At 40.4% G+C, this 26625-nt stretch overlaps 1 protein-coding gene, 2 non-coding genes and 1 pseudogene across 5 annotated transcripts; 1 reads left to right on the top strand and 3 right to left on the bottom strand.

Moving 5' to 3' along the window:
* The first annotated feature begins 2123 nt into the window (after positions 1 to 2123).
* On the top strand, positions 2124 to 8887 carry LOC143532040 (uncharacterized). Of its 2 annotated transcripts, XM_077027193.1 has the most exons (4): positions 2124 to 2160; positions 4301 to 4573; positions 5512 to 5798; positions 8784 to 8887. In XM_077027193.1, exons 2-3 carry the CDS (start codon positions 4303 to 4305, stop codon positions 5586 to 5588), a joined length of 348 nt encoding a protein of 115 aa, XP_076883308.1. In that variant the 5' UTR covers positions 2124 to 2160; positions 4301 to 4302; the 3' UTR covers positions 5589 to 5798; positions 8784 to 8887. The 2 variants fall into 2 exon arrangements, with proteins under 2 accessions (XP_076883308.1, XP_076883307.1); XM_077027192.1 differs by lacking the exon at positions 2124 to 2160 and having other exon boundaries at positions 4263 to 4573.
* A 4232-nt stretch (positions 8888 to 13119) lies between these two features.
* On the bottom strand, positions 13120 to 13191 carry TRNAQ-UUG (transfer RNA glutamine (anticodon UUG)). Its single transcript has one exon. It is a non-coding gene; the product is annotated as a tRNA-Gln (tRNA).
* Positions 13192 to 14709: 1518 nt separating this feature from the next.
* TRNAQ-UUG (transfer RNA glutamine (anticodon UUG)) lies at positions 14710 to 14781 on the bottom strand. Its single transcript has one exon. It is a non-coding gene; the product is annotated as a tRNA-Gln (tRNA).
* A 293-nt stretch (positions 14782 to 15074) lies between these two features.
* On the bottom strand, positions 15075 to 26580 carry LOC143532041 (UDP-glycosyltransferase 13-like; annotated as a pseudogene). Its single transcript, XR_013135111.1, has 2 exons — positions 25540 to 26580; positions 15075 to 15496 (listed from the first exon to the last, which is right to left on the bottom strand). The product of XR_013135111.1 is annotated as a UDP-glycosyltransferase 13-like (transcript).
* Positions 26581 to 26625: the final 45 nt, after the last annotated feature.

Genomic DNA, 26625 nt, shown 5'->3' on the forward strand with positions numbered 1-26625 from the left:
AAAACCGAGAAACTGAAACAAAAAAAAACGAAACCAGACGGTTTCAGAAACTCCAAAAACCGAAGTTTTGATTTTAGCCAAAAACCGCGCCACGCATACCCTAGAATAAATTGTTGTGTAGATAAGATTATGTCGTTTAATATATAGGGTTTTTTATTGAATAAATAATGTGACAGTTTAGTATATAAGTGACATTCAAATTGATGGGTGTCATCGTTATTTATTCAACTGCATGCTCTCAAATGAAACAAGTTTCGATACATATTACATTTTACGACACACGTGGCATGATATACGTATTTGCTGACGATTGTGTGTTACTTATTTAAGCGACTACTCTAACCGTAATTCTCTTTTTGCATGAAAAGTGTTGACCACCGAATGAAGAATGACGTGTGCTACCCACATGTTAACGGTTATTCAACAGGTGTCATATCAATGCAAGTGTTCAACGCATATGTAATAACTCATTGATCATTTGAGAAAAAAATGTTAATGACGAGCATTGTTTCTTAATTGGCATGGTTTGATATAATTATGGAAATCATGTGTCTACATACATTTAAAGTTCGTAAAAAATTACTTTCTACACTAATATTGTTAAGCTCGAAGAACATTACCGAGTATATAAAACAACGTAATTTTATTTCTTGAATCTCAACTACTTCTTTTATACTAGTAGTCATTCATATTATTATTAGAGATTAGACTGCGTGTTATCGCTGAAGTTTAGCTCCGAATTTATCCATTATTATTGTGTTATGCAGTGTTTGCTAGACAATCACTTAAGTCACCTAAGACTATTGTGGTTCAGGCGAACGCTGGTTTTAGCGAATTTTATGATTTTTTTTTAATTTAAAACAAGAATATATATTAAAAGATAATTTTTATAGTAACATTAGTTTTAATATATTGGTGTCAGTATAATTAATATAAAACTTAATATAATACTAGATTTTTAATAATATAAATATAAACAAACACCTTTATTTTTATCAAACACCCCATCTTCTCCATTACCCCCCCTCCCTCTATCCTCTCTCTCTCTCTCTCTCTCTCCTTCTTCTCCCTTCACCAGCTAGGCCCGGCTCGCAGAAGCCTGTAGCGGCCACCCGTTGCGGTGTACGCCAATGACATGGCTCGAGGGGGCGATGAAGCAACCACAATGAAAAGTCTTAACATTAAAAATTGGCCCAACTTTCAATAATGCGTATTAAATTAATCAATAAATAAAAATAAATTATTTATAACCAGTTAGGGTAAACATTATGATTCATTTAAACCATTCCCCCTCATTATGAAACATTATGGTTCATTAGAAAAAAAATATTATGAAACATACTAAAAATTACAAAAAGTTAAAATTACACTACTTAGTCCAAACAATGGACTTAAATTTGGATCTATATTTAAACGTCAAAATACCAAAAGATTTAATATCAGTATATCACCTATAATGTCTTCGATCCACCTCTTTTCCTTAAAATATTCTTTCATTCCTAACTTTCAGATCCTCCACACATAATAATCATAATCCCTTGGAAAGCAATCTTCTCCCATTCTTCCAAGCCCGAACTGTTATAAATCTTGAACAAATCTTTCAACAAGAAGAAATATATGGTAGTGACTGTACACCAAGACCTCACAAAATTCCACACAACCGAAGCCACCGAGCACCCCAATATTACTTATGTTATATTTAAAGTTGTATTTTATAAATTAAAAGTTATTTTTAATACAATAAAAACTAATCATAATGTATATTTTATGCAATAAAAAATTAGTCTGGTAGAGTTTTGAATGAATGAAAATTTAAATTGGGTTAACCATGTCTTCTTATAATCATTTTGGATGTACAATTTAATTTCATTTTAGTTGGAAAATGCAGTTTTATGTTTAGGGTAGTAGTATAAGCAATCAAGGAGTAGTAACTCATATCACCGAAAGAAACTTTACGCAGAATTCTACTACTATTAGAATAGTCTAAAATACCGAACTAAAAAACAGAAAGTAAAAATATAAAACCACGCGCATCGTTAAAACCACGTGCCACCCCTTGTGGCAATATAATATTATAATATAACCCGACTATTTATCTATGTAACAATTGCAGACTCATATCTCTCAACCACTCTCGATTACTAAACCATCGTTCGGTAAGTTTTATATTAATTTGATTTAATAATTTACTGTTGTTTAACCTGAATTTTCGTGATAATGGTGTAGATTATTTAACTTCCTTCCTTAGTTATTATTAATAGGGTGCAAACGAGTCTAGCCGAGCCCGAGCTCGACCAGCTCGTTTAATTTATACGGAGCTCGAGCTCAAGCTTGGCTAGTTTCAATCTTTATTTATAAAACTTGAGCTCGGCTCGTTTCGTAGCTTTTCAAACTCGATCTTGGCTCAGGCTCGGTTTGTTTAATATTTATTAATTAACTTGTTATATGTTTATATTTATTTTTGTGGATTTATTTTTAATATAACTTTATATATAGAGAGAAAAGATTTTATACAATAATTGCTTAACGTACGTTAGATACTACTGTACTAGGTATAAGAATACTTATATTCATGAAATCGATCTACGAAATCACCCTACAAGATCTCTAAATCGTCAATACATATCCAATTAATCATTGGTTCACCGAAATAAACAGTTTTGGATCGTTAATCGATCAATTTTTTACTTTTCTTCACGAAAACTGTTTTTGAGCGTTTTAAGTTTTGGCTGAGCGTTTTAGTTTTTTGGCCGAGCGTTTTAGTATTTTTGCCCTTGAGCATGTCGCGTACCTATCTTACGTTAAGCAATTATTGTACTGTAACCTCACCCTCTATATATATAATATAATATGTTATTTAGTTATTTGTTTTCATAAAATTATATATATCAATTAAGAATTATTAAATATATATGTATATATTAGTATATATATTTATAAAAAGTATATAACTGACAAGCTTCGTTTAGGCTCGCGAGCTGGCTCGAGCTCGATAAATGAAACTCGGGCTCAGGCTTATTTATTAAACGAGCTTTCTTTTAGGCTTGAGCTCGGGCTCGAGCTCGTTTAAGCTCCGCTCGATCGAGATTTTTCACGAGCCAACCTTAGTATATCTTATGTGTTGCAGAACTCGCTAGTAGCTAGTTGGGCGGTAAGGTAGGCTGGAAATATATATATAAAATTTTATTATATACACAATAATACACATACACATTTTTATATGTAATTTTTATATACACACACATTGTTATGTGTATATATATATATGGAGAATCGCCAGAAAGTTTGTCGGAAACTGCCGGAATTAAGGTCCGACTACCAATTTTCTTGTCGATTACCCAAATATTAGTTAGTCACAGGCAGTGGCGAAGCGTGGACTAAGATACCGCGCCGGGGGGGGGGGGCTCAAAATGTATGCAAGGTTTCACAAACAGGGGGGGGGGACTCAAAGTTAGCAAAAGGTAGTTATGTAAACTTTAGGAGATAATTGGTGTTACTAAGAGACAACAGGTTAACTGCAAGTGAATATTGTTACTTTGATGGGGGGTGTTTATTGCGGAACACTGGCTCGGCTCGTTTGAATCCGAGCTTACTTTTGACATTAACTTTCGAATAGATGAAGGAAACAACATGAAACAGTTCAGAAAATAGAAGTAAGTTGAATGCAGTAGTAGACCTGTAGTGGCATATTAATTGCTGACCCGTAAAAACTACCAAACGCGTATGAAACAAAATATTTGAAGCCGTTTATATATGCATGATATATATAAACGATTTCTTAAATAAACGAAGTTCTCGCCGAACAATTCACAAACAGTTAGCCGAACGTTCGGTTCGTTTACAGGCCTATTGGTCGGTCTTTGGTTCCTTGAACAGAATCTCAAGCGATGCGCAGCCTTGGATGATTACTTCCTTAGAAGTTACTGTTGGTGTTTATATTTATCTAAGGTCATGTGTTTAATCTAAAATGTTTACAAAATGACTTCACTTAGTCTGTGACTGCGTAATTTATGTATGCTATGATGCTTTTAAACTTTAATTTGCTTTTGGTATTTGATATTTTTTGGTGTTGGAACTATGTTATTCAAATTTTGGAATATATAGTAAAATTTTAAGTTTTTTTCATAGTGCGTTTTCTTTTCTCAAGCCTTCGCTTTTTTTGCGCCTAGGCCCTAGGCAAGTCCTATGCGCCTTGAGCGCGCCTAGCACATTTGATAACTATGGTTTAAATGCTATATTGTTGTTTGTTGAAAACAGGTGAGTTTGGATGTTTAATACATCCAGAACTGAAAACCAGTAGATATGGCGTCTAGACGGAACATTAAATACACTCGCCTTGCTGTCGATGAAGACGACGACGTTGGTAGCGAAGGCACATTTGACCCGAGGTTTGGCATGTCAGCCGAAACAATTGATAAAATCCCATGGAAATCCATTGCACTCGCGCTTTTCCTTCTCGTGTTTGGATGTGTTCTTCTACTCCTTTCATTATTCATCTTCACGGGTCACATGGACGGTGACGGATCACAACTATACGGCCTCTTTGGACTCGGTACACTCACCTTCCTTCCAGGTATTTTAATAATACTAGGATTTAGGACCTCGCGCTTCGTGACGGGATCGTTAAATAGAACAAAAAAACATAACTAAAAACGTTAAACCATAAGGCTATGTGTAGTGCATGGGCTACAAAATGGGGCGTTTTGCGCCATGTGGCGCCCAGCCAGCAAATGGTAGGTTTTTGTTTTTGGGGTGTAATGTTGTTGTAGCCCAATATTTATATATACATATATTTATATATATTATATATATATCACACACAATCAATAATAATAATGATAAAATCAAAAGTGAAGCAGGCGAGAAATAGTTCCCCCCCCCCTATCGACCCACAAATCGGCGGGGGGGGGGGGGGGTGTTTGCGCCCCAAGTCGCTGGAAATCGCCCAAAAATTTCGCCCAGTACATATGGCCTAATACAACAAATTATCTATGTAGAACCAAAAAAGCTGGCACGTTGCAGCTGCGAACCCATACAAATTCGGTTAGTATCAGCAGGACCAACATAAATTCGTAAACATATATTACTAAGCCAATAAAAATATTTTAAAGGCGATGTATCAAATATTGAAACATGATGGGATATTTTAAATCGTGAAAAAGTTTCGGTCATTGTAAAGACGAACTATATAAAAGACGAAAGCAAAGTTTAATAAAATCGTTTAACCGGCAAATAAAACATGTAAAGCCCACACTTGCCCAAATTTTATGTTTAAAAATATAGTTTGTTAAATATTTTAGTTACTTGAAAAATAAAATAAAATAAAGAAAATAGAAACCATTATTTTTATTTATGGAATTATGATTAATGATTTAGTAGTTATAATAATGAGGAGGAGAAGATCCTCTATTTAATATATATACATATATATATGTATGTATATAATTCACTTCATGCATCTTAATCAATCAAGTATATAAAACATTTCTGATAATGATGATATTTGTTTAGGGTTCTACGAGACTCGGATTGCATATTATTCATGGAGGGGTGCAAAAGGGTACCGATTTGCAGCCATCCCTAGCTAGTAAGTGTCGTAACGCCTTTTAATGTTTGACCGTATACATGTAATATGTCACGTTTCCAAGTTATGTACAAGTTTCACATCGTGTTACATATTTGAACAGCGGGCCGTTTTTACTAAATAAATTTCGAGTTTTTTAATATTGTTTTAATGCTTTAGCATAAATAACCGACAATGCCAATAAAGTTTTGCAATGTAATTGCTCGGACTAGAGGTGTACATTCAAACCGGTTCCTGGAACCGAACCGGTGGACCCGAACCGGTTCCTACCCGATTTTTGTAGGAACCGGACCCTATCTGATTCAACCCGATGATCCGTGACCGGTTCTTGCATTTCTGAGTGGGGGCGGGTAGGAACCGGAACCGAACCGGAACCGGTTCTGGAACCGAACCATCCGGAACCGGTTAGGAACCGGTTCTAGCCGTTGGATCGATTATAGCCGTTGGAAATCGTTTTTTTTGCCGTTTTTTGACCGTTGGGGTCAAAAATAGCCGTTTTTTGGCTCCCGCTCCCCCAAGCACCCCACTACTAGTATAAATAGGTATTTGGTGTCATGGGTTCATCACAACACTCAAAACGCAAACCCGAACGCAAAAAAATACAAAAAAACGCTATTACAACGTTTTGAGTTCTCTAATCTCTTGTTTTCTCTTCTTCTATATTCATATTTGTTGTTATGGCTGCCTCACAATCATCGGTTGGTCAAGGTTCCAACGCCGAACCAAGTTTCGTTCGTATTGTACCTCATAATCGTAATCAAGAGATTTGGTGCAATTGGGATTTGGTTGAATTGAGTGACCATTCATTGAAGGCTCGGTGCAAGTTTTGTGGGGTTTATTTAAACCCACTTTCGAATTCAAATTTGAAGAAACACATCGAAAAACCGTATTGCAAGGCGTTGAAAAAGAACGTCGATTCGCAACAAACGCAAATGGATAGTGAAGGCGGAATATTTACATACAAAATTGATCGAGTTCAAGATCGTATGGCGAAGTTTGTGATTCAAGAAGCTTTGCCGTTTAGCCACTTCGACAACCCTCGCTTAACCGCCATGATTCGAGATACACTTCAACCACAATACACTCACGTAAGTCGTCATACTCTTAAACGTTATTGTTTAAAATTGTGGAAGAAGGCCAAGAGGTACTAATTGCATATTTTGAAAATATAAATACGGGAATAAACTTAACTAGTAATGTTTGGTCGGCTCCACATGGTCTACCCGAATCTTATCTTTGTGTCACCGCTCATTGGATAGACCCGTCATCGTGGGAAATGATGAAACGCACCATTGCTTTCGAACTCTTTGAGTATCCACATACGGGAGATAATTTGTTTGAAATTTTAGATTATGTTATAAAAACTTATAAACTAGAAAATAAAATATTTTCAATGGCATTTGATAACGCGTCGAATAATACATCGGCGGTTGATAAATTAAAATTAAAATATACGCCGATTTGCAATGGTGTATTTTTTCACTCAAGGTGTGTTGCACATATCATTAATTTAATCGTGCAAGACGGACTTGCTTCGGATGAGGTTACATCGGTTATAAACGATTTTAGACTAACGATACATGAAGTTTTTATGAAAAGTAAAAAAAGACAAGTGGAATATAGAAAATTTTGTAAAGATACGGGAAGAAAAGCTTTGGGAGCTAATTGGGATGTACCTCATCGATGGAATTCCACTTGCATAATGTTTCAAAGTGCTTTGGAACAAAGAGAAACTTTACAAATGTTTCATTCTAGTCTTGCCGATAATGATTTGGCAATCCCCTTTTCAAATGAGAAATGGGAAATTATCAATGACTTATCGACTTTTCTTGAAGTTTTTAAAACATCAACTACGAAACTATCGGGAACGTATTATCCGACAAGTCCCTTGGTTCTTTCGGAGTTATTTTTAATGGTTAACAATCTTAAAGAATTTGAAAATAAAAGTCCAATGTTTTCAAACATCATATTACCAATGAAGTTTAAATTAAAAAAATACTTTCTTGAATTGCCACCGGTTTTTACTTGCGCCGCCGCTTTAAACCCAATGTTAAATGTTACGGGGGTTGAATGTGTGATAGACGAAATTTTTTCAGCCTTAGATATGCATGAAGTTGACCCAAACTTTTCAACAGAGGCAAAAAATTATTTTAACTTGAATTTTAAATTTATGTATGACTTTTATTTAAATAAATATGGGTCAAACATACACATGCCTATGCCGGGGGGGTCTTCATCAAGTTCAAGTGCTACTAGAGTACGAGATCCCATGATTAGCCTTATGAACACTGTTCGCAACGTAACGGCTAAAAAACAAAGGGGTAACACCCCTTCAAGCGAACTAGGAAGGTATAGTGCAAATGATTACTCTACCGGTTTATCCGAAGAGGAATATGACACTTTTGATGTTTTGGCTTGGTGGAAGGTAAAGGAAACCGAGTTTCCGATTCTTGCCACCATGGCCCGTGATTTACTAACCGTCCAAGCTTCTACGGTAGCTTCGGAATCCGCTTTTTCTCTTAGTGGCAGGGTAATATCGGTGAGAAGAACAAGACTAAATTCGGAGTCGGTGGAGATGTGCATTTGCTTAAAGGATCACTTGGACTCAATCGATCGTATTCAACACGTAACCACTCTCGAAGATGAAACACCACTTGATGTTCGAGTGCACGACGAACAAGAAGGCATTTCTACAAGTAATTCCGAGGAAGAAGTCGCCGCTCAATAATTACGACGAACAAGAAGGCTTTTCTAGAAATAATATGTCACAACTTTATATTTATAAGTTTAATGTTTTGTTAGTTTGTTTTTGAAGATTTTAAAACATGTAACCTTTTTTTTTTTTGAACTTCTTAAAGTAAATAAAATGAATTTTATGTTAATTGTTTTTTTTATTTTTCATGTTATACAAATACGAATCGTAGTTTAGAATCCAAATCGCAAACGAAAAACGAAAAAAAAAAAATAAATTTTACACTGTAACCGGTTGGAACCGGTTACAGTACAGGAACCGGGTTAGGAACCGGTAAGAACCGGTTAGATAGGTTAGGGGTCCGAGGGTGGGAGAACCGGTTCGGTTCCCTAACCGGTTCGAGCCTGGAACCGGTTTAAAATGGGGTTTTGAATATAGGAACCGGTTAGGAACCGGTTCCGGTTCCTAGTCCCAAACCGTTTTGAACATCTCTAGCTCGGACCCAAGTAACCCGACCCGTTAGCTAACCGGGCTTGTTTTCGGCCCGTTCTGATGATTGCATGGTGATGACTGATGACCATCTGTGGAGGTCTTAATATTACCATTGTTGTTATTTGTCTCATTTAAATGGACCACATGCAACTAAATGGTTCACTTGCAAATCATTATAAAGAATGATTGTTGGTCCAACCATCAAAAGTCAAAATGTGGCTGCACTCAACAAGTGGTCATTCTATTTTTCTTCTTCCAAATTATTAGTTATGAGTTCTAAGTTTTATATGATATATTCAAGTGTTAAACTTATGTTTAATCTACAAGTGTTTATAAGAATTACTTTTGTAACAATGAGTTTTCATACAAATACAAAGAAGGGGGTGATTTACGGACAATAATGTGACAAAGTTGTTTTTTTACTTTTTTTTACTTGTGGTATCGTTGTGTAATAAGTTCAACCTTTCGTTTAATGTTTTCAGAGCCAAGACTAGACATCAAACTGGTCGTCTTATTGGTTCATTACGTCGGACTGGATTAAGGAATCGGATGTTATAAATAATATAAAAAGTAAAAGTGTGTGTATATATATATATATGCATGTGTATTTATAAAGTGTGTGATACAAAACAATATGTGAAAACACTATGCTTTGATATGAATTAGCACTTCTAATAAAATAATAAATAAGCAAAATATGAAGACTTGGTATAAATGTATAAAAAATGAGACTTTGAAGGAAAAAGACAAACAAAAAATATATATATAAAATAAAAATTTGGTCCGGCCTTCCGAACCGGCCGGTTCAAATGGCAACAATCAAATAGTGAGATCAAATGTAACACAACAGGATCAAACGGTACGAGTGTAAGGCTGTATAGCGGTTTTTTCTTTTAAAAACTTACCATTCTAGTTTTGATTCTAGTAATAAGGTGAGAATGTGAGACCATAGGATCTATGGTAAGACTGTCGCTTGATGATTCGACTTTTTAAAATTTTCGGCTCTCGACATTAGTTTAACTTCTACTTCTCGCTTATTTATTGTTTGAAGTCATGAAGCATTGAATTGTATGGTGCCATAGGTGTATCATTGTATGAAAATATGTATTTAACATTAATTATAAGAATTATAAAAAAAATAAAATATGTTTAATTAGCAATTCTAAATTAAATGTCACATCAACCCCACATAGTTGTTTATTATATTTTGGGAAAAAAAAGTTGAGCAGCGTTATGTGGGTGGCGCCTCACCCTTCACGCCACTTCAATGCTTGGTTTTTAAAGAAGCGACCCAGTGTCGGCGGCATTAAAGTCTCCAAACCGAAATTTACAAGCTGAAATGGCAAAAAAATGAAACCAAACCGAAAGCGAAAAAACCGAGACCAAACGGTTTCAAAAACTCGAAAAACCGAAGTTTTGGTTTTCGGTTTTGTTTTAGCCAAAAACCGCATCGAACTGCACCACACATACCTCTAATACTAGGTAGTACCCGCAGGTCGGGTTCGAGTATGAACCGATTTCGGGTTGGCCTAGCTAGTCTCGTTTAAATAATAAACAAACCGGGCTTTAGAGGTGCACAATCCGGGTATTTTTAGGAACCGGAACCGGGTATGAACCGATTCTGGGTATAGTCGGGTATTTGACCAGATTTTTTCATGTTTCCGGTCACCGGTTCTAGCGGGGTTGGTTCCGGGCAGAAACCCAATACTAGGTAGTACCCGTGCGTCGGATTCATGTAGGAACTGATTTCGGGTTGGCCCAACTCGTCTCGTTTAAACTTTAAACCATTCATAAGACTAGTTTGATCCTCACTTGGACCATGGGCCTTGGCAATGAGCCCATAATTAATTTTGAAGTTCTGCTTTGCCACTATTACCAATCCAAGTAGGGTTTGAGTATATAAATAAAGAGAGTGAGAATGAAATGAATAATAATACGCCATAGGCCGAGCGCTTATCCCGTGAACGAAGGGGTGGCGTGGTATTAACACGGAGAAAGAATAATACATCGTGATTGGCGCAAATCAAATCAAATCAAATCAAATCAAATCAAATCAAATCGAGGCACGCACGAGCAATATACTACTGCTACTGCTCGTGCGTGCTCGGGAATCCGCGGCCGCTTTGTTGCTTTTGATTTGCAACAAAGCAAGAGGATTCCCTACATTTGTTTTTCCTTTTAATTTGCAATTTAAAAACAGCAGCTGCGCAGTTTGTTGCCCGTTTGTTCTGTTTCGATAGTCGTTACTTTCTAGTCTTATGTTTTTAAGTTTTGATATCGATTTTATTTGTGTTAAGTTTATGAAATGAGCTGGTTGATGAAAAGCTTGTAACTAGTCGAGCTTTTTTTCAGCTCGAGGTGTTAGGATAAAACTTGTTTAGTTTTTGAATCTGAGCTCTAGCTAGGGGTGCAAGCGAGCCAAGCTGAGCCCGAGCTTGAGCTCGGCTTGTTTAATTTACACAGAGGCCAGAGCTCGAGCTTGGCTCGTGTATTGTTTATCAATTATTTTTTATTTACTTATAAATATTTTTATATTTTTTTTTTCTATTATAACTTTTTTGTATAAAATAATATATTATTTTGTTATTTATATTTTTTTAATAACATTATACATATTAATTAATAGTTATTAAATATATAATTTAAAAAAGTCTTATAAATGACAGGCTTGTTAAGTCCTGTGAGCCAGCTTGAGTTTGATAAGTGAAACTCGGGCTTGGGCTCGGTTATTAAATGAGCTTACTTTTAAGCCCAAGCTTGGGCTTTGGCTCGATTGAGCTTTTTAACGAGCTGATCTTGAGTAGCTCGCTAGCAGCTCGGCTCGTTTGCACCCCTAGCTCTAGCCTTGTATTGGAATCTTGTTTTAGGCTTGTTGAGTTTTGCTCAGTTCAAATTTATGTGTTTTGTTTGAAAATTTATATGTAGTGTAAATTTATTTGTTTTTGTTTGAAAATTTTAAGTTTGGTTACCTTGGTTTATAAAACTTTTTATATGTATTGGGTTCCACCATCTTGCTGTTTTCGTTCAAGCTTTGTCGTAGTTAGTAAACATTGTGAATTTTTAACCTTGACCTCTTTTGGCACATACATTTGAGTCATGCTCAAGCTTGTTTAAGATATTTCTTAAAAATGGTTAAAAATGTATATAATAAGTTAATTAATACACAATAAACTAGACGAAATCACACTTTAAAGACAAGGCTTGAACGAGCCGAGCTTGAGCTTGTGCTTGGCTTGTTTGCATCTATACTTTCCAGCTTCATCATAAACTCAACAATAGGACATATTTTTAAAACATTCAAGATTCAGACCTTTTAGTAACAGTTGTTCAAGAATGACTATGGAATCATAGTTGAAATTCACTAATCAAACTAATAACTGAAAAAAGGATTCAATTCAATTCTCATCATTAACCTTCAGGCTATCAAGATTAACCAACTCACCTACAAAAGCCCATTAATAACATGGTTTCTTGAATGTGTGAAACTTGGTATTGGAGACTCCAAAGAGAACGAACGTTGTCAATGTGATACCTTAAAATGCATCAATTGTTCGTATAGAGGAGTTTAGGTGTGAAGTGATTGTCGTACGAGAATGAAGAGGAGTTGGATTCCTAATGGGAACTATTTATCTTTGTAAACACTGTGCAAGTATATTTTAAACAACATGAGTCAAGATGACTTGCTAGTTGCTATAGGTTTCGTGGTTTCAATTATCCTGGATATATCACTTTCAGATTAAAGTATTTTGTTTATACACAAAATAATAACCGGATAATATAGAAAGTTGTTATCAAAGAACTAGAAGTTAAATTCCTCCTTTACCGACTGTCGGGTGCTCGAGTATCCCTTGATAGCAACCGGTTTTATGTTTGAATTAACCAATTGAAGCATTTTATTTTCAGTAAATAGTATTATGAGCATAGTATATATTAGATTTTCGGTTTTATTATGAGCTATAAAAAGAAGTTTGATGAAAAGAATACCATTCAAAACCAACTCATTTTTATTAGTAATAAATGTAACTCAATTTGGTAGTACCAACTACCAACTGATCCATCATGCACCAGATCAATTCAATCAAACTTTAGGACCACACCTTGATAATCGACTATCGAACAAACAAACATCAGCGCAAGCACAATATTTTTAAAGAACAGACATTAACATGTAAATCTGTTTGCTTAAGTGTTCGTGGTCACTCATATTTTCGATTAAAGTTAAACAAATGAACACAAACAAGCATGCATTTGTGTTTGTTCATTTAACTTTGAATCAAACTCTTGAAGATTCAACAATGCTAAAAGTTTATTTATTTTTCCAAAAGAGACTAAAATAACAATAATAATAATAAGGTCCTACCGGGAGTCGAACCCAGGTCGCTGGATTCAAAGTCCAGAGTGCTAACTACTACACCATAGAACTATTTGTTTAAAATAACCAAAAGTAATACTATTTAATATTATCATCAGTATTTTTAAGTCCAGAAATCCTAAGTTTTTTATGAGCAGATTAAACCATGTAATTTGGTAACAGTGCAGAGTCACATAATGTCTGACTCTTACATATCAATCAATATGAAGCTCACAATATCGTTATTAATTTGTGCGTTACGTTAGGTAAATGCCACTCGATAATCGATAGTGAATGATTCAAGGTCCGAGGTTGAGGTGTTTGCCAATACTAGACTTCCCAAGGAACCAATATGACATAAGAATATATATGACATATCCATGCCAATTATTATAAAACATTTTGGGTCATTAATAAGAATCTGTTGAAAAATATTTTGCAAAAAGATATTTCACCAAGACAATTATTTACGGGTTATGTTCTATCACGCTAGTTGCGAAAGAACCAAACCGTGTTCAAAACGAAGCTAAGATGAATAAGATATCAATACTCGAAGTTGAAAGGTCAGACAGACCAAAGCTGAGAAAATTGAAAGGAAGAATAGATTAAGTTTGTCAACTTGTCCAACATAGATGAGATGAAAAAACTTGGTGGCATATAACTTATAAGGATGTTGTCATAGAGAGACCTTTCTCTCTGTGACGAGGTTAACCGGTGCTGTTTTATAAGGATGTTTTGTAGTTACCGGTTATATGAATCGCAAGCAATAAGTTGGTCTTTTTGGTTTTGATGTTTTTTTCATTATGACTTGAAGGTTTGGTAAATAACTAAATACACGAATGCAATATTTACCAAAGACTCGGTTTTAATCGAATTCTTGTCGATTCAACAAAATTGGGGCCGGTAAACACGTTAGGCACGCTACACTAACCGATGCTAAAAATTAATTAGGAGTAGTTGTAACAACTATTTTAGTTGAGTCCTAAAGGACACTGGGACCAGGTTTTTATCAACAAGTATAACTATGCTCGCTTATTTAATAAATGAACGGATGTTCAATGAATCATTTTACGAAAAGTTCGTTTAATTATGCTCGTTTATTTTATAAATGAACGAAAATGAACAATTTAGTTTCCATTTAATAAAACAAACTAACATACACAAATGCCTGTGTTCCTTTGTTCATACAAGTTCTTTTGTGTTTGTTATTTACATATTCATTTAAATTCATTTAAATGGCTCACCATGCATCAACCGATCGAAGAAACAACACGTTCATTTTCATTGTGTATGTTCATTCATTTACATTGATTTATATAAATTAATGAACGGAGATGAAGAAACACTACCTGTCCATATTTAATCGTTTTTTCAGTTAAAGTTAAACAAACAAACATAAACAAGCTCTCATTCGTGTCTATTCTTTTAAATTAAATCCAATATTGAAATTCAACAATATTCAGGTGGTAGTTAAAAATTTAAAGATGCATTAAAGGCAAAAAATTAATGAATTATCAGAAAATTAGCTAGAACATGTGGTTTACGAAAACTGGTGGTGGGTCCCACCACAGTGTTATTATTTAAAAAAGTAGGTCCTACCGGGAGTCGAACCCAGGTCGCTGGATTCAAAGTCCAGAGTGCTAACCACTACACCATAGAACCATTTGATTTGTTAAACAATAATTAATATTATTATTGAATAATCACTGTTTCAAGTATTTTTGGGGTCTCAAAATCCAGTTTGCTTTGAGCAGATTAAACCATATAATTTAGAAACAATGTAGTTACATTGCATTCTCTAGATGTATAACAGTTAACAACTTAACATATCGATTGATATATGAAACTCACAGTATCGTTGTTATTAGTTTGAGCAGTGCGAATTTATAACCTTTAGAATTTATTAAACTAATACAATACATAACAAACTCGAAGTTCCCATAGTAACCTGCAACGGTTGAAACCACTAGAATGAAAATTCAAAAGTTTTAGTGTTTAAAAATTTGAAATGATCTCCCTCAACACCTTATCACAACTCCCTCCAACTTTAACGGCGTCCTTCGCTTCTTCCCCAAGTTTTCTCGCATTTTCCCTTAACTTTGAATTCGTCATCACCGTCGTCACTTTATCAACAATCTCTTCACCTTTCACCACCTTTTCCCCAACCACCCCCACCCTTTATCCCACACTCCTACTCCGGCCGTCTCCACAATTCCAGCATTCACCTTCTGATCACCACCTTGTGGCCATGCTAGCATCGGTACCCCTCTTGCCACCGCCTCCATCACAGAGTTCCACCCACAATGGCTGATGAAACACCCGATTGCCGGATGTGAGAGGATCTTCTCTTGATCCACCCATTCTTTTACCACCATCCCTTTTTAAAACAATAGAAACAATCAATATTAATAAATAATATTTTCTCTTTAAAAAAAAATAATGATAAACCTAACCAACTAATTATAATGATAATATTATAATATTATAATACGTTTGTGTAACATACCACTTGTGGGTCCCGATACAGATCCTAATAACAAACAAACACGAACAATCACGAACACACGATGTAATTATAAACTCGTTCTAGCTCAATTATTATTCCGGCCGAGTTTCGTTACAAATCAGAGTGCCAAAATTAGTGCATTTCACTCATCCCTTGATGCTAAATCAGCGTCACATCATCTTTCACTCCCGCCAGTCAACCATTTTTCACTCAAATCATTTTTTATATGTAAATTATATTATTAAATGTTTTATATTCATCACTCGCTGCTAAAGATGGGCAACCGGTTAACTGGACTGGTTTTGAACCTGATTTTACAAAAAATGGTTTTAAGCATATGCAACCCGTCAGGTTAGACCCGGTTTAGAATATTAAGTTCTAACCTGTTTAAACCCAACTGTTTGGAACCGGTTAAATAAAAACCGATACACATCCGTTGCAAAATTCATTTATATTCATATCATTAATAGCTCATTGACCCATTATATTTAATAACCCAATTGAAGAGGTAGGTCCCAGCAGAGCCCAGTTGGACCCGCAGGACTCACCTTGAAGAGACGTCTGCGCAGAAACCAACTGGATCCGCAGGACCCACCATGCTCAGAGACGTGACGTCCTTACGCGCAGTACGCAAGTTGTTCCCGCAGGAAATGCCTCCCAATGGTGAAGTACTCCGCCTGTTCCCGCAGCTGCGGATACAAGCCATCAGGGAAGGCCACCCGCGCAGCAAGGCTACACGCACAAGGCACTTAGCTCTCAATAATTCAGTTGTCACCTGAAGGAATGAGCAAAGCCGGGAACAATCCCGCACAAAGGCGGGAGGGGGAATACTCCCGCCCAAATAAGCCAGTCCGTACGATACGGGAAGATCTTTTGTACTGTACCTGTCGAGGTATGGGCAAAAGATCTGACCAAAGATACGACAGCTCATTATCAACAGTATGGCGAGCAGCATGCTCTTGTACTGTATGTCACTATTAGCCGCTGCCTACTCACCAACTCCTGTCATACCACGTGCATAGCCGGCAGTTGGTGGAAAAGGAATAGTACACAGCAGGCCTGGTCACTGTCAGCCACTGCCTACCCACCAACTACCAGCATGGCACGTGCGTAGGCCACAGTTGGTAGAACATGAATACTATTCAGCCGGCTATACCTTCTTGGAAACCTACATTCGGCTATAAATACCCCAAATGGTATGATCATCTCATCTTATCATATACTATCTTGTATCTTACATATTATACCTGATATCTGCTCTAGCAATCTCTTAATATACAGTTATATTCAAGAGCAATCTAGTCTGATTCTCACGCCGGAGGGTGGTCACAAGGAGGAACCCCCCCTTCTCAGTGACGAGCTCACGGTGTCTGTTTTGCAGGTTATCAGAAGAACCATCTTTGCCGGGTCTAACCCCTCGTGGGAAACATCTATTTAACCCCCAGATTATCCGTAATCTGCCCGGGGTCTGATTAGTGTTTCTTCATTGGCGCCATCCGTGCATAAAAGCTATAACTTCATTTCTTTTCAGTTTTTTCAAACTTCTGGAAAGATGGTTAAAGAAACTCCGGTAACCACAACCCCAGCTACTGGGAGGAATACCGGCGACTACACAGTTTTTACGAACACTACCCCGGTTACCCAAGCCGGGGCAAGTGCAGTAAATTTTACGAACACTACCCCAGTTACCTAAGCTGGGGCAAGTGCAGTACACAACCATCCCCTGGGATTCAATAATACCCAGGCGGAAAGACAACAGACGAGACTCCCCCGCCAAACACTTGAACAAGTTAAAGCGTGGGCGGAGGCACGTCAGAAGGAATTCCAAGCTGAGTTGGACGAACGCTTACGTTCCGTCCAACAGGCTGACGAATTTGGAAGCACTCAACAGCTCAACATGAGCAGTGAATGCGAGTCCTCGGACGATGATCGGGATGAATCCGACACCGACGCAAACCCCCGCCACAGGGCGAAAGGGAAGCGTAGGGAAACGGACTCCCAACTGAGAAGGCATTTTGGAGAAACCTTCAAACCAAAAAACGCGGGTGGGAACCCACGTGACTTCTCCAAAACATTCAGACCAACTGTGGCAAATGCGAGAACGTCCAAATTTGCAAGGGACATTGCGGAAGCAATCGCCCCGAAAAGTGCCAAACAGATGTCCAACATCGGCACTTACGATGGTATATCTGATCCAGACGATCATTTAAACAGATTCATAGCGGGGGCAACCGTCAGTAATTTGACGGAACCTACGTGGTGTTACATGTTCCAAATGACGCTTGTTGGGCCAGCTAGAGCGTGGTTCGATCGTCTACCGGTCAACCACATCTACGACTGGGCAGACTTCCAACAGAAGTTTAGCCAACACTTCAGCCAACAAAGAAAGTATACCGAAGAGCAATGGACAATCCTCAAATGCATTCGAGAGGAAGATGAATTTTTGCCAGACTTCATCACTCGCTTCAACTCAAAGAAGCTAAGTCTGGGTAATATCAGCGAAGATCTTGCTCGCGCTGCTTTCATCCAGGGCGCGAACGACCCAGAGCTCATCCGCACCTTAACGGGTAAAGATGGCATGCCATCCACATGGGATGCCATCATGACAGCAGCAAAACGCTTTGCGGAAACGGAGAAGCAACTGGGTAGAGATCTCCCCCAGAGCACAAACCTCTACACCCAGAAAACAAGGGAAAACAACGTCCTTACCGCCCGACTAAACAAAAAGCGGAAGCTAGGCATTTGGCAGTCAAGGGTAAACTTTGACACCTCATCCGGCTTGCAACATCGGTTAGGCGGAAGAGATAACGTACAGTCGAACCAGAACTCCAGATGGACGCCACTCACCAAGAGCGTCACCGAGATATTCGCCACTGAAGAGCTCCCATGGCCAAAGGCTCCGATAATCCGACATCGTCACAATGCTGATCGGAGGAAATACTGTGACTTTCACAGGACAAAAGGCCACAACACTGAAGAATGCATAGACGTAAAGGACATGGTCGAAGCATTTGTCAGAGATGGGACGCTCGCGCACCTCGTGGCGCAATGAACGCTGAGCAGGCTGATGCGTGTAGAACCCCAGTTGGGGAAAACACGAATAAAATTGCAGCTTCAATGTTGGAGACTACATACTGCGTAAACAACGAGATCCCGAACCAGGTGCATATCGGCTCGATGGCACTCCCATCCCAACAACATGGAAGGGAGCTCAATTACACAGTTTGCATGTAGATCAATTCCAAATTTGTAAAGAAAAGGCCCAGAGCCACTTCTAATGGAAATGATTCTCCTTAGAACATCGACGCTGATGATTTTACATTTATACTTATGAACTTTCAACACTGATATGCCGGTTTTCACCGCATAATTACGTGGAAAGTCGTTGCGTGGGGAAGGCGGCAAAACCCGCATAAACCCAAAAAACGGAAACCTTCACGCAGGTCAGTTAAGGGTAAAGTTCAGTCATCCCACTAAATGAAAGTGCCGGTCTATCCGCACGAATCATGATAGAGGAAACTGAACACTAACCTATTAACAACCGCGCGTCGAACGGTTAATTTATTCAACACTGATGCCGGTTTTAACCGCATAATTACGTGGAAAGTCGTTGCGTGGGGAAGGCGGCAAAACCCGCATAAACCCAAAAAACGGCAAACCTTCACGCAGGTCAGTCATAGGTAAACTTGGGTCATCCAACTAAATGAAAGTGCCGGTCCTAACCGCACAAATCATGAGAGGAAACCGAACCTATTGACAACCGCGCGTCGAACGGTTAACTTATTCAAAATACTTTAGAAAATTTCTAATAGAAGGATGAGGAAAACCTCCACGCAGGTCAGATATAGGTAAAGTTTAGCCATCCTACTAAGTGCAAGTGACGGTCCTACCCGCACAATCACGAAAGAGGAAGCAAAACTTCAACCTATTATCTACCACGTTCAAAGGTTAACTTATCCTAAACACTTAGAAATTTCTAAAAAGATGAGGAAAACCTCCACGCTGGTCAGATGTAGGTAAAGTTTAGCCATCCTACTAAGGGCAAGTGACGGTCCTACCCGCACAATCACGAAAGAGGAAGCAAAACTTCAACCTATTATCTACCACCTTCAAAGGTTAACTTATTCTAAACACTTGGAAAATTGCTAATTTAAACTAAAGTATGCATGAGCAAGTCATAACGTTTATAAAGCAAGTAATCCAGTGAAAGTAGCGGTCTTACCCGCACAAAGATTTATATTTCATAATATTCATTACAAGAATGGCCGGGTAACTACCCGCCTACAAGAATATAAATCTATACAAGCTAAACCTATCCTAACAGTGGGAAGGGATCTTCAGGATCAAGCTTCAGGGCCACTTCCACTTGGACCAGCACCATCAGTAGAGCGTGGCGGTTCAAGGAAAGCTTTAAGGATAGCTAGCCCATCATCAACAGCGGCAACTTCGTTTACCTTCTCCACCACCGTATGCGGGAAGGCGGCATACTGATTCACTGCTTGGTCGTATACAGCTTCAGTATCCACATCAAATAAAGGGAAGTTGGAAGGCGGGATGCCTTTCTCAACGAACCCTAGACCAAGCAGGAAGCCGGCCTTTTCCCCATCCTCATGAGAAGCGTTGAGGGCTGCGCTCATAGCATCGTCATAAGACGTATCCGTGAAGACCCGATGCACAACCTACAAAAAAAAATATACAAGTATCAAAACCTTTTCTGTTTACAAAGAAAAGCGCGAAGACATTATGAAGCGAAGCTTACCTGAGACAACGCTTCTCGAAGAAGCCATTCCTTGGCAACCAGAGCCTCCTGGAGGGCAGCTTGAGCTTGGTTACGGGCGCGTTCGGCTTCACTTTTGTTGAGGTTGGCAAGCAACACTTTTTTAGCCGCAGCCTCTTCAACGCCCTTTAGCTTCCGCTCAGTATGGTCAAGCACCCCCCCTCTGGTCCAAGATCTCTTGGAGCTTCTTGGCGTCTTCCATCGCCAAGGCATCATGAGCCTGTTGGAGCGCCTCTAATTTGGCTTTAAGTTCCTTATTCTCGAGGCGTAAAGGCTCAGCAACAGCTTCAGCCTTGGTGGCCCTCTCGGTTGCGTTCCGCGCAGTTTCCTTAGCCAGCCGAAGCTGTTCGTTAACAGCTTGGGCAGCCTTGGAACGGGCCTCGAGCCGGGCCTGAACTTCAACCTCGAGGGCCTTGAAGGCCTTCTCCTTTTCCGCAGCCACTGCGATAAGCCTCCTATTCTCCTCCCGGACAGCCCGCGCCTGAGCTACTTCTTGGATGCGAGCTGCTTTTAACTTGTCGTTTTCACGACAAAGCAGCTCGACGCGCGGCTGCATCCGGGCCAGGAGAACCCGAATATCATTGGTTAGCCTACCCTCCTAGTAGCTAGCCATGGCTTCCCCCAACGCACCACTGGGAGCTGCGTGACGAGCCCAATCCACGCACTCCACAGGCGTGCGAAGGGTTGTTCCTCGGCGGATGTTCCATCGTGGAACATACACTTCATTGGAATCCGACACTGCAAAAAACAAAAAGCAGTTAGGAAAAGATGATATATAAAAAAAAAAGGCCAAAAGAACCCTACATACCTGTAGGGTCGACAACAGGCCGATAGCCGCCAAACCCATCACCTGAACCCAAGGGAAATCCATCTAAGAGGTCAGGCAGATGGGAAGGAGGCAGAGGTTGGCGAGAAACCCCGAGCATACCTGAAGGGTCGGCCGTAGCTGCCGACGTCGGAGGCATAGAGGCCGCCGCGGTAGAAACCAACGGAGGTGAACTCACCGGAGGTGAACTCACAACCGTGGTCGCCGCTGCGGAAGTACCCGCAGAAATAGTCACCGCCGGCTCAGTGAAAGATTCAGTAAATATGGCACTGACAGCCGGCGGTGATGTCATCACAGTTGGAACAGTTGGCTCAACGGGATGAGCAACTGAACCAACTGAAGCAGGCGCAGCCGCCTGGGTCGTCGCCTCAGGTAGGCTGACCAAGCCTACCGTCATGGGTCCGGAGGTACTCCTCCCCGCTCCACCCTGGAATGCGGTAGCATCCACGCCTGCACAAAGAAGATAAGTATTAATGATGGAAAGCTACGAAGTTAAAAATAAAGGAAGTTTGTACTTACGGGTTTTCTTGAGCCTAAAAGTGCGGACAGGCGGGGACGAACCCGATGGAGCCGGCCTCTTTACGCCGCTCACCGTCGTCATCCTAGGCTCTCCGGAGGTGACAGTCGCAGCCTCCGGAGCAGTGGTCCTATCACCACCCGGGTTCCCCGCCACCTCCTCGCTCTCGGTCTCTGAATCAGACCGAGGCACCGGATCGGCAGTGGAGGCCACCTTCGCCTTTCCCTTCCCGCCGGCAGCCTTCTTCTTCCGCACCAACGGAGGACCATTTGCGGATTCCTCATCAGAACACAAGATTAGAGGAATTCCAGCAGAGGTTTCAGCATTGAGGGGTCGAGGGTTAAATAACGCCTTACCTGGCCGCCTGGCGCTCAGGATCTCATGGCCTGGCGGGTAGACCTCCACGAACCGATCCGCCGTCTGTTCAAGGATGGGCAACTCGTTCTCATCTAGATCACGAGTACCCATCCGAGCGGGAATATCAGCCTCCCGCGGATACAAGAGCGACTGCAAGTCGTTCCCCTCTGAAATAAAAGAAAAACAGTTAGAAGACAAACCTATACAAACAAAGAAGACAGAGCATACCGTAAGGAACAGAGTTCAAACCGTATTCAAGGACGATCGGGATCTTTTGCGCCTCCGCATCCTTCCACACCCGGCTCATCCCGAGCATCACCATCCCGGACTCCGCAAACCGGTAAACCGGAGATTGGACTCGGGAAATCTTTGAAAACCATTCCGCCTGCTGGGGAGAGCTTGCCCATTCTTAAATTTCATGGCAAGGGGGATGGCGTGAGCGGAGATATAAAAGAACTCCCGCTTCCACGAACGAAGACTGCGCTCGGTTGCGCAAATCTTCAAACCCTTGATACGGGTTATCAAAGTATACCACCCCTGGATGCACCTCCAAGAGTAGAAGGTCATCAGGCGGTCGACGAAGGGCTCAACGCCCAGAATCCGGCACACCCACTCGAAGTGGCGAATCTTCGCGATTGCCATCGGGTGTACCTCGGTCAGGTGTACACCGTGCCTCTCCAGGACACGGTACACAAACTTTGTCAAGGGGAACCTAAGATTCCCATAGACAAAGAATGCGGCATATACCCCGATCTTGCCTCTGGGGGCATCATACACCGTCTGATGAGGTTCAGGAAACTGAGGCTCGAAAGACTCGAGCATGAACTTCCTGACGATGTACTGATATAGATCGACAGGCAGAGCACACTGGCACTCGCCAGCAGTACTCTTGTCATCGGCGTACACCCCAGCCTCCTGGGCTGTAGCCTCAAGATCGTGAGAAGACATCTTGCAGGTATGAAAGAAAAAAACGATTTCAAGAGAATGCTCGACTGAAAAGGTGAGTATTCGCCGGAAATCGTTTTGAAGATGAAGAGAAAAGTGAAAGTGTGGATTACAAAGGACCCTCTCCCCCTTTATATACTAATCGCAATTAATGCGGTGAATTTAATGCGGAAGAGAGAGAAATCGCAGGTGCAATGAAACTATGACACGTGGCAAAAAGCAAGCTGGCAACAGCTGTTGAAAGGACGCGTGCCATTAATTTCGCGGCTACGCGCCCGAAAAATCGCGCCCACGCGCCTGAAAAAGCGTTTGGAATGACCAGGTACTGTCACGTCACCATAACTTCCTGCACGTCCTGACACAGTCAGAAGAAACCGTCGCACGACGTTTCAACAGTTTGGACTGTTCTTATCCTTTCACCAACTCTTCGAGTTTCAAAAATTCAAAAAGATTCAAAAGTAAGCGGGAAAATACCCCTTACCTTGGCAACCAAGTAACTGTAAGACAGGTGCGAGTACAGTGTTAAGGCAAAACCCTTCACATACTTAGCACCTGCAGGGAATTGAAGCCAAGAATACCTCGGCGACCAAGTAACTATAAGACGGGTGCGGGTACAGTGTCAAGGCAAAACCCTTCACATACTTAGCACCCGCAGGGAATTGACGCCAGGAATACCTTGGAAGTAAAGTAACCGTAAGACGAGTGCGGGTACAGTGTCAAGGCAAAACCCTTCACATACCTAGCGCTCCGCAGGGAATTGAAACCAAGAAGGATCTTCTAGGCAATGCTTGCGGAAACCGGAATAACATCCCCGCATAGCGGGAACGTCGAGAACTACATTGTTTGAAGCTCCAGGATGGAATTGGTGGTTTTAACATAATTGATCACTATGTTCAAAACTACCAAAACCTCATGGAGAATCCACACAAGTGGGACTCAACGCTCCTGACTTGCGAGGAGGTTACAGACCTACCCGCATCATACCCAAAGATCAAGCAGGAAAGTCGGGAATTTCTGCAAGTGACATAAGGACTTCCGCGGGAAGAATCTCCATGGAAAACCTTAAAACTAAACCTTTTCAAAACCCTTTGCTTAAGTCCAAAAGTTCACCTCACTTTATTAAACATTCATGAGAAGAACATTGGACTGGGGGGATTTGAAGAGGTAGGTCCCAGCAGAGCCCAGTTGGACCCGCAGGACTCACCTTGAAGAGACGTCTGCGCAGAAACCAACTGGATCCGCAGGACCCACCATGCTCAGAGACGTGACGTCCTTACGCGCAGTACGCAAGTTGTTCCCGCAGGAAATGCCTCCCAATGGTGAAGTACTCCGCCTGTTCCCGCAGCTGCGGATACAAGCCATCAGGGAAGGCCACCCGCGCAGCAAGGCTACACGCACAAGGCACTTAGCTCTCAATAATTCAGTTGTCACATGAAGGAATGAGCAAAGCCGGGAACAATCCCGCACAAAGGCGGGAGGGGGAATACTCCCGCCCAAATAAGCCAGTCCGTACGATACGGGAAGATCTTTTGTACTGTACCTGACGAGGTATGGGCAAAAGATCTGACCAAAGATACGACAGCTCATTGTCAACAGTATGGCGAGCAGCATGCTCTTGTACTGTATGTCACTATTAGCCGCTGCCTACTCACCAACTCCTGTCATACCACGTGCATAGCCGGCAGTTGGTGGAAAAGGAATAGTACACAGCAGGCCTGGTCACTGTCAGCCGCTGCCTACCCACCAACTACCAGCATGGCACGTGCGTAGGCCACAGTTGGTAAAACATGAATACTATTCAGCCGGCTATACCTTCTTGGAAACCTACATTCGGCTATAAATACCCCAAATGGTATGATCATCTCATCTTATCATATACTATCTTGTATCTTACATATTATACCTGATATCTGCTCTAGCAATCTCTTAATATACACTTATATTCAAGAGCAATCTAGTCTGATTCTCACACAGGAGGGTGGTCACAAGGAGGAACCCCCCCTTCTCAGTGACGAGCTCACGGTGTCTGTTTTGCAGGTCATCAGAAGAACCATCTTTGCCGGGTCTAACCCCTCGTGGGAAACATCTATTTAACCCCCAGATTATCCGTAATCTGCCCGGGGTCTGATTAGTGTTTCTTCACCAATTGAAATTTATAAATCAATTTATTTTAAAGTAAAATAGGAAATGATATCAACTAAAAATTGCAAAATCAATTATTGGACATTTATGACATAAATGATAACCGATTTGGAACTTACCCTAACCGGTTTCATTAGTTACGAGTTTTCAGAGCTTCAACCCGATTCAGTATCTAACCGATGTTTAAGTTAAAAAACCAGTTTGTGCACCTTCACTCACCGCTTTTTTATGTTTTTTCATCTTTATAACCACAACGGACCCCACCCAATAATAACTAACAAATGAACTAAAGGATAAATAATAAATAATAAATATAACCATAATAGATAATAAACTCGGTTAACTACCACCTTTATCTTTCGTCCTTCGAATAAACGAATCTCCAACTAATTCTTCAACTTCTCCAACATCTTCTTTATCTACAATCTTGGATTTCAACACCCACAAGAACTTATACCCACTCCCCTCTAACCCCTTTCCTAACTCCGTTATCTGTTCTTTCAGCAACGCCGTTCTGTTTCCAAAGCTCACAAACACCACTGAACTCCGTGGTTGTTGATCGAGCCACGAAAGCGGTTTGGAATCCGCTACTTCTAACCCATGTGGTTCTAACGGTCCGATCGGAAGAAAAGGAGGTAAATTAGGATTTAATTTGCCACCATTAAGTGCTTCAAGTGTTTCATGCTAAATGCATGGAAGGTGTTGACCAAAATGCCCTTAGCTTTTCTTAAAGCCAAAGAGCTTGATAATACCATGTTGGTGAACATGTGGTTTGGTGTCAAGAATGGTGGTGGGATAATGGAGGTTTCGAATGGAGCAAAACCCGGGATCAGAACCTGGTTCTGGTTCTGATCCCGGGTTATGGAAGTTGTACGTGGTTGGATTAAAGACGGGAGGTGTGATACAAAAGATGTGAATCTAGCTGAGGTGGTGGAAAGGATATAGCGTGGTAAGGTGAGATCATCCGCCACGTGGCATGCTCCTGCGCATGCCCCAATGTCAGAAATAATGGCGGAAAGTGGGGGTGACGTGGAGGATAAAAGTGGAGTGAGAAGATGAACGGAGCGGTTCATGGCTTCGTATTGGATAAAGAAAGGGTCTGTGGTAGTGGGGTCGGGAGGCGTGTATGGGATAATGTGGAAGTTTAGGGTGTTGATAGTGGGGTGTGTGGTTAGGAATGTGGAAATGGGGTGGACTCGGCGGTGGATAGTGGTGGTTGGGCGGTGACAAGAGTGATGTGGCAGTTATGGGAAGCTAGCATGGCGGCTAGCCTGAGGATCGGGGTCAAGTGGCCCATTCCCGCGCTTGGGAGTAGAGCGACATGTGGCGGTGGTGGTGGCGATGATGGTGGTTGGTAGTATGTGGTTTTTGACATTTTTTTGTTGGAAATATTTTGACATTTGTGCTACTTATATAGCAAAAGAAACTTATTAAAA

This window comes from Bidens hawaiensis, unplaced genomic scaffold (genome assembly GCF_021521415.1).
Source record: "Bidens hawaiensis isolate Kalapana, Puna unplaced genomic scaffold, B.hawaiensis_p1.1 tig00009343_1, whole genome shotgun sequence".
Lineage (NCBI taxonomy): Eukaryota > Viridiplantae > Streptophyta > Magnoliopsida > Asterales > Asteraceae > Bidens > Bidens hawaiensis.